Raw genomic sequence first — 7,989 nt, 5'->3', positions numbered from 1 at the left:
ATGTTTAACTAAGTCACACAAAGGCCCTTCCAGTTAAGTGTCCAAGTATTTAAAACGTTCAAAAGCAGAATCACGCTTTGTCTCTGTCTAACGTAGCAAACAAAGTTTGCTTTTGATTCTGAGTTGCTATGAGTGGCCGCGGAACCCGATTACCCTTTACTCCCGCGGGGGGGTGGATTTCCGGCAAATGGGATTCCATTTTTACATAACACCGTCACTTACCCTTTTTAAGGACGACGCTTAGCGTGTCCCTTCCGGTGTATGCATTCTTTTATGTTTTATACCTTAACCTCTTATCATATTTTAGGTTAAAGTATTTATATCAGAGTCGCCATCTGAATTTAATGCTCGAAAACATATTAAAATATTAGATAGCACCCGGGCTCACAACATGCTATCTCTTCATAGTTAGGTTCGGGACTTAAACGGTTATAAGAGTCTGATTAATAAACGCGTAGACTTGTCTTTTATCAAGATACCAAATATTTCTATTCCAGATTCAGTTAAATATCGTTTGATCGTTCAAAAGCGATAAATAAATACTGAAATATAAAATTATTACATCAATTCACAAATTGCACTAATAGCCCTAATACATCAAATCTAGCCCTAGGAATTAAATATATTAAACCTGCAAGACAATAAATATTAGTTGTGAGTACTTTGGGACCCGTCTTTGGATTTAACTACGATGCCGGACTCGATCAAATAGGACTCAATTATTCCTAAGATCTAACACGTAGCATGCAATTATTCTGAAGCCTAATTTAGATGTCTAGACATATTTTAACAAAAATGTCTAAAATACCCCTATTCCGGGATTACTTTTATCTTCATTTGCAAATATGAGCAAAATGTATTTAAATTTACCGAAAAACAGGAAACCTAAACTACTCGAACAAGAAAATATGTTTCTGCCCGAAATGTTCCTTGTCGGTATTTGAGATGATCCCTGATCGACGATAGGGATCCTCGATCGAGGAAGATATCCTCGATCGAGGAAGACCTTTCAGACAGACCCTCTATTTTAGTGTCAGAACCATAAAACAAGGAGAGAAATACGAAATTTAAATAAACATGAAGCAAACAGTAGGGAATGAGCTTTTAAAACCCTTCAGATGTTACCTTTGAAACGCTTTTTCAGTTTATTTGTGGAAGGTAAGCCGAAGAACGCGTGATTGAGACTTTGAGCAGCAATACAGACCCGTGCAGCAAGCAATTGCAGTGATCAGAATGTGGTATCCCACATGCTTAGACCGAAAACCCCCAAACTGAAGTAGATTTGACCCAAAAAGGTCAAATTATGAAAGTTTAATGACTTCAGAATTGATAAATCAGTGAAGAACAGTTGTAGGAAACGTGTTTCTTCGACTAATATCTTTGAAATAAGTTGTGTTTGGGTGTTGGAACCTCTCAAAATGATGTATTTTGTTAAGATTTGTATGAAAAACTGTTCTCCCCCTTGTCCTGGCAGTTTCTGCCTTTCTTGTGTTGGATAGAGGCAGTAGAACCGCCAGAAAACTGATAAAAAACTGCCCGAAACCGTCAAGGATCTTCGATCGAAGACCTCATCCTCGATCGAGGGTCAATCTTAGGGATGGCAACGGATAGTGTACCCGCGGGTACCCGGCACTACCCGACCCTAATGAGACTATCCGTACCCTGTATAAAAGGGTATGGAAAGGGTATGTGATCAAAATAATTACCCGTTAGGGTAATGGGACGGGTATGGGAATACCCCCAGGGTACCCGGTACCCGTCGTAATTCTTTTATATATTAAAAAAATTATTGTTTTTTAGATGTAATATTTGAGATTTTAAACCCCAACCTTTTGTTTTTCAACCATTGAGTGATACCACTAAGCTACTTATACTTATTGATTAAGGTTCAATTTGTTCAATTTTTAGATAAATGATTTATTAAATTGATACTTTGTTAAATTAGTAATATTTTTTATTTTATTTATTGATTCTTAACGGGTAAGGGTACCCGTGGGTACCCGTGAATTAAATTGGAAGGGTATGGGATGCAAAAATATACCCGTTAGGGTAATGGGATGGGTACGGGTAATTAAAAAATAAACGGGTAAGGGTTTGGGATTGGCACTACCCGTGGGTACCATACCCGTTGCCATCCCTAGTCAATCTGGACCTCGAGTATTTTATTTCAGAAAAGCTAGATCAAAATAAAATTTGATATAATAAAGTAAAACGAACTAAAACGAGTCAGAAAATGGGGCCCGAGTCCTTAGCTCGTATCTCGCACAACGCGTCGTGTGAAGCCCACCTACACCAACTGTTAGCTAGAGTGTAACGTAAACTCATGACTAGGGCCGGAAAAAGTCCGTGCCCACAGCTGTCTTGTGCTATTGAACTAAATTCAGTGAGAAATTTATTAAATAATTAAATTTATCCAATAGTTTCATTCACCCCCTATTGGAACTAGATTCTATTTCACAATGGACCGACATCTATCTTCTAGAATTTTACTCTTACTTGTAACTAGTTTATATTTGTATTTATATCATAATCAATAGACTTCCTAATCAAGGGAAACTAATTACTCTCATATTTTTATCTTAAACTCTCCTAATATCCTAGTCTATCAAATACATAACCTATCCGAATTCCTAATGACCAAGAGCCTGAGATTCGAATAGATGCATGTATTGATGGCTAAAGAACATGCACACAGGACATGGGTCTATAGAAAAGACTAGTGTGAACATGATTAAGGAATGGTAATACAAGTTATGGTTTCCTATTGGGACAAAAAAAAAACGATATTCCAATTTGAAACGACATTCTAAAATCTTATTAAGGGGGTGTTTGGTTGCTCCTTTTCAGGCTCCTTTTGCTTTTTCACTTCAAAATGAAGAGTTTTAGGTGTTTGGTTAGTGACCTCCTGTTTGCCTTTTACAATTGAAAAACAGCATTAGGTGTTTGGTTAGTGATCTCCTGTTTGCCTTTTACACCCGAAAAGCAGCCTTTTACACTGCTTTTTGGAAAAGCAGCTTCTTCCAACAGCAAACAGCAAACCGTAACAGCAACAGCAAACCGTAACAGTAAACAGTAAACAGCAACAGTAGGTAAAACAAACGGACCCTAAGAGTGACAACAAAAAGCTATAAATACATGGTTTAAAGAAATCTTTCAAATATGCTTAAAATCCTAGTTTTTCTTACCTTTTCACTATTATCAAGAGTTGATTTCGAGTTCATACACTAGGGATAGAGGACATTCGATCTCTATCGCGTTGAAAAATTACACAATTTATTATAAATATTGAAATACTACTAATTACACTTATGGTGGACATTTTTTCGATAGTTTGTCTGATTTTTCGGTTCAAGGCTCGTCAAACACTTTTTAGGTGGATTCTCTTTCAATTAAAGCTTTCTGCATATGCTAGGATTCGAGCTCGAAATCTAATTTAAACAACTTGAAGCCTTTAACTACTTAAACCAGCCTTAATTAGAATTTACAGTGGACATTGATATTGATATGTAATGGAAACTATTTTAATAGTGAGAAATATTTGTCAACTATTCCAGATATCGTAATATTTATGAGAAGAACACTTGTTAGGTGTCTATTCCAACGAAGATGCCAAGCAATGCTTTGAATATGTACATAGTCTATGGTAGCTTTCACACTACACCTTCCGATATGTAAATATTTCTCTTTATAGATTTAATATTTTTCTCTAATTTACAAATTGAAAGATGTTGACCCTTCAAAAATGTTTGATATGGTAAAAATGAAAGTGGTACTAGCATGGATGGGATAATGAAAACATTAACGATGAATGCTCATTTCCACGTCAAAATATCAAGATTCCAGCTGTTTCAGCAAGAACAGAAAAGAAAACCAGAACAAATAACACGGTCGGCCATCGAAGGGGGAAGTACTTTTCTGACAAGGTGTATCTAACAAATTCATCTCTAGTCACTATGATTGCTCAGATATTTGTAAGCATTGAGAAATATGCAAATTACGTACAAGAAAATATTTTTTTAAAAAAAAAAAAAAAATACACAACCACTTATGAATCGAATCCTAGGAAGGTTGTTGGAGAAAAACCAAAAATTTGTATTTCACCACTCCCATTTTATGTGCCAATATTGGAACTGCAATATGCACAGAAATTACTTTTGTTGTTTCTGCTGCAAAGCATCTATATATATATATATATATTTTTTCAATTATGCCTATACTTGTTGAAATAAAAAGGGTTCCAAATGTATACTAACCTCCATCACTCTACCAAAGCTAAGTATCATTTATATTGTTATTAACCATATTCAGTGAAAAATCTTCTGTTACTGGCATACTTCTCACATTATCAAGAACACCTGTAAGTTCTCTATGAACATACGCAAACCGTTCCTTGGTTACCAATGATTCTGTTAATATAGTTGCAGCAAGAGAATGAAAGGCTTGAGCACACTCATCACTCGTGCTTTGACCACTTCGATCATCAATTTGAACCAAAGCATGCTCCCTCCTCCATCGAAGGGGGAAGTACTTTTCTGGGAGCTGAAAGTAGTTTTTGACGGCAAATACTCTAAGAGAATGCCTACATAGTATTCCAGAATGTTCAAATTCCTTGCATGAACAATGAATTTGCTCTTCTCCTGGTATCCAGATTACAAGACATTCCCCATCCATTTTCTTGTAATGTCGCATAAGGTAAGATCCGTCTGTCATTTCTTGTGTTCCGTATTGCATCGAAAGAACAATTTCATGCTGTAACACATTAAAAGCGTAAGGAGTAAGAATACCTCGTGCGTGTTCTTCAATAGGCATGCATGTCTTGATAGGCATATACTGCATTCCATCTCTGCCACAATTTTCAAGGCTAGCAGCAAAACCGACCTAAGGCATCCACAAACAAAGTTCGTTATGCAGTTGATCCTGTAATTGCAAAAGCTTGGTAATAAGATACAGCATACCTGCTCAAATAATACTTGCAAACATGATTGCCCACTCAAGATCCTTTTTAAGAATATGTCGAGAGCTTGTGAAAACTCAAGTGTCATGGTACGAGCAAGAAAGTAACCTCTGATGCAGCAAATTGACCAGGATACTCTATATGAAAAAAGTAGAGCTATATGCTTATCTCCAGATAGTCCAAACCTAGAAACCAAAAGATTCCATTGATGCTCAAAATCTTCTAAACTTTCCAGGTGACATAACAAATCAAACTCAGCTTTAAATTCTTCATACTGTGAACCGAGAGCCAAAGAGAACCAACTCGCAAATTTGGAAAGAATGTGCCATATGAATATAATATGTTTAGTGTTTGGCAACTCCGTTGATATAGCATCCCTAAGACCTGAATCTATATCTGTTATAATGGTCTGTGGACGTCTCCCTCGCATAAAGCGAACAAAACTCTGTTCAAAAGAAGAAAATAATAAAAAGACATGAAGATAGACAGAAATTTTTCACAGGAATTCTGTCCACAAACCTGTAAAGCCCATGAGAATGATTGAGAACTTTCATCTTGCAACAAAACGCAGCCAAATAAAAGTACCTTCCCATTACTGTCCATGCCAAACCACATTCCTAGGAGCAACCCGTATGTAATAGAACGATATGTGGTGTCAAAAATAACTACGTCGCCATATAAGATAAATGCTCGAACAGAGTCCCCAAATGACCAAGCAATGTTCTCAACCTTTTCATTGTCATCAGTGGTATAGTCATAAGCAAAATCTGCATCCCTCTCTACCATAGCCTTGCAGGCTTCAAGGAGTTCCAACGTATCATTCTCTCTTTTCTCAGTGAGCAAAGCATCATTTTCTTGCACAGTCTTCTTACATGTCCGGACAAAATTCCTAACATCCTTCTCTATAAAAGGCAACTGTCCAGGTTGAACACCCTTTTCTAACTCCAACACCTTGACTATCCGGTTAACAGGAAAGCCAGCTTTAGACAGCAAAAGAATGCGTTCTTGATCTGCCTCCTGTATTTTCCGATATGCAGGTAGCAATCGCACTTGATCATCTTCCAATAATTCATGATTATGAACATTGCTAAACTGTGAGACATACCACTGAGTGACACCATTGACGATTTCCTTTGTTAGATATAATTTTGCATCACAACCACATCGAACCGATTTCCTGTCCCGGGGATGCTCCACATTAGCCTTTTTTCTTGGTTGATTAAATCCAGATCGATAACAGACAAAATCTCGTCTATAAATCCCTAAATTTTGGCTTTCAGTTGAACGTGCCTTCCTGATTGAAAATCCATTCTTCCGAGCAAAGTTGCTATAGTACTCAAAAGCATCCTCACCACTTTTGAAAATTTGTCCGACATATGGTGTGAAGACAACCTCTGCTGCTGATGATGTTGATGGTGTTTCAATCTTGACAAGCTGATTGCTTACCGATGTCTGATCATCTCCTTCACACCTAATATAGCATTTCCAATCCCCACATGGGCACTGCTGGCGCCGAATCCATATGTTGTTTGATGGCTTCATAGCCATTGATAACAAAAGATTCTTTGTGAACCTTTATTGACTTTATGGTTCTGCAAATATACACAAGAAGAAAAACAATGTTTGAAATTCAAAATTTTCGAAAAAATCAAAATTGTATTGAAGGCTTTCAATTGAGTGAAAGTAAATTGAGATAGCATTGCAGCAAAGAGCATAACAATCAATTCAAATTTGTTGTTTGGTAATATGAGGAACTAAGCTCCCCACTCCATGCCCTCTCTCTCTTACAGAGTGCGCACACACAAGATATACTCAGAGACAGACATACAGGCTTTTTTTTTTTTTGCTTTGAAATTATTCCTTAAATTTATAGCAACTGAAGATATGGGGATATTTACTGGTCACAAATTTCAGCAGAACTCCAGACCATTTCTCGGATTATGATAATGGATAGAAAAAGAGCAAAGAAAGCTAAAGCATGTTCACTTCATGAAAGCAATACCTATATTTCAAAATTTCATCCAAAGAACTGTTCGAGACTTGACACGCAGAGGATAATTTAACCTAAATTGAAATGCATCAAACTAAGATAGCAATTAGATGCCTAGCACAACAAATTATCACACTCACAAACACATATTGTCAAAGAGGCGATTAACAACAAAGGATGCAAACGAACCCTCAAGACTGAATCTGGCTTATCGGCATTTGACAACGTGGTAATGCCGAATGAAAGAGGAGCAAACAAATTGGTTTTCCGAAGTAAGACAGCAGAGGAGGAACAATTACGGAAATAATTGATAGTTGGTAGTGTAAAGACCCATGATTAACAGTGAAAAATAATGAAATTAAGTGTTGGAAAGAAGCTTTATACTGCCAAATTACATACCAGCAACTGGGAATGGGCGAAAACATAATCAGAAATAGAGCAAGCCCCCCCTTCAAAGCACTGAACTTGTTTAAAAATCTGAGTTCACATCTTCTGTGTTTTTTGTTTTGCGTCTTTGGGTTGGTTTGTAACGCCGATGTATCGGCGTTAGAAAGGAACAAACTTGTCGGATCCAAATGGAGGCCCAATTCGGTTATGCCCGACTTCGTAGGTTATGCTTCATCTTTTAAAAACTATTTACAACTACACCATATTCTAATTTTAGATTATACTAAACTAGTAAAATCAGTACTTTTAATATATTTTAAGAATTAGAATTTATAAATTAAAAGTTTAGAATATATTTTCTAGAAATTATGATTTGTAAATTGGAATCTAGAATTTTTAAATTATGGTGTAAATCATAATATATAAAAAATAATGACATATTAAAAATTAAGTTTGGTGATATGATTTAATTGAAATTTTGTACTTATGATATTCATGTATTTGTGGTGAAGCTCTTAGCCTAGTGGTTGTGAGCTTATCTATGACTATGGAGGTTATGGATTCGAATTACATCTGGGTCTGGTGGAGATTTTTCTTCCTTCTTTAATGTAAGCACAGTGTAAATTTAAAAAAAAATGATATTCATGTATTTGACCCA

General features: G+C 36.2%; 1 protein-coding gene across 2 annotated transcripts; it reads right to left on the bottom strand.

Annotated features, from left to right (window-relative positions):
- Positions 1-3,945: 3,945 nt before the first annotated feature.
- Positions 3,946-7,511, bottom strand: LOC136231060 (putative protein FAR1-RELATED SEQUENCE 10). Of its 2 annotated transcripts, none has more exons than XM_066020304.1 (4): positions 7,344-7,511; positions 5,474-6,546; positions 4,956-5,399; positions 3,946-4,878 (listed from the first exon to the last, which is right to left on the bottom strand). In XM_066020304.1, exons 2-4 carry the CDS (start codon positions 6,500-6,502, stop codon positions 4,273-4,275), a joined length of 2,079 nt encoding a protein of 692 aa, XP_065876376.1. In that variant the 5' UTR covers positions 6,503-6,546; positions 7,344-7,511; the 3' UTR covers positions 3,946-4,272. The 2 variants fall into 2 exon arrangements, with proteins under 2 accessions (XP_065876376.1, XP_065876377.1); XM_066020305.1 differs by lacking the exon at positions 7,344-7,511 and adding an exon at positions 7,134-7,297.
- Between the last annotated feature and the right edge of the window lie 478 nt (positions 7,512-7,989).

The sequence above is a fragment of the Euphorbia lathyris genome, chromosome 5, assembly GCF_963576675.1.
Source record: "Euphorbia lathyris chromosome 5, ddEupLath1.1, whole genome shotgun sequence".
Classification (NCBI taxonomy): Eukaryota; Viridiplantae; Streptophyta; class Magnoliopsida; order Malpighiales; family Euphorbiaceae; genus Euphorbia; species Euphorbia lathyris.
This window is presented reverse-complemented; position numbering and strand designations above follow the sequence as displayed.

What these genes read in the sequence shown, in the direction of transcription:
- LOC136231060 (XM_066020304.1), bottom strand. Translation starts at nt 6,502, where the DNA reads ATGGCTATGAAGCCATCAAACAACATATGGATTCGGCGCCAGCAGTGC. An exon ending in CATTCTCATGGGCTTTACAG is followed by an intron (nt 5,400 to 5,473) that starts GTTTGTGGACAG and finishes TCTTTTGAACAG; the next exon opens with AGTTTTGTTCGCTTTATGCG. An exon ending in TGCAAGTATTATTTGAGCAG is followed by an intron (nt 4,879 to 4,955) that starts GTATGCTGTATC and finishes TGGATGCCTTAG; the next exon opens with GTCGGTTTTGCTGCTAGCCT.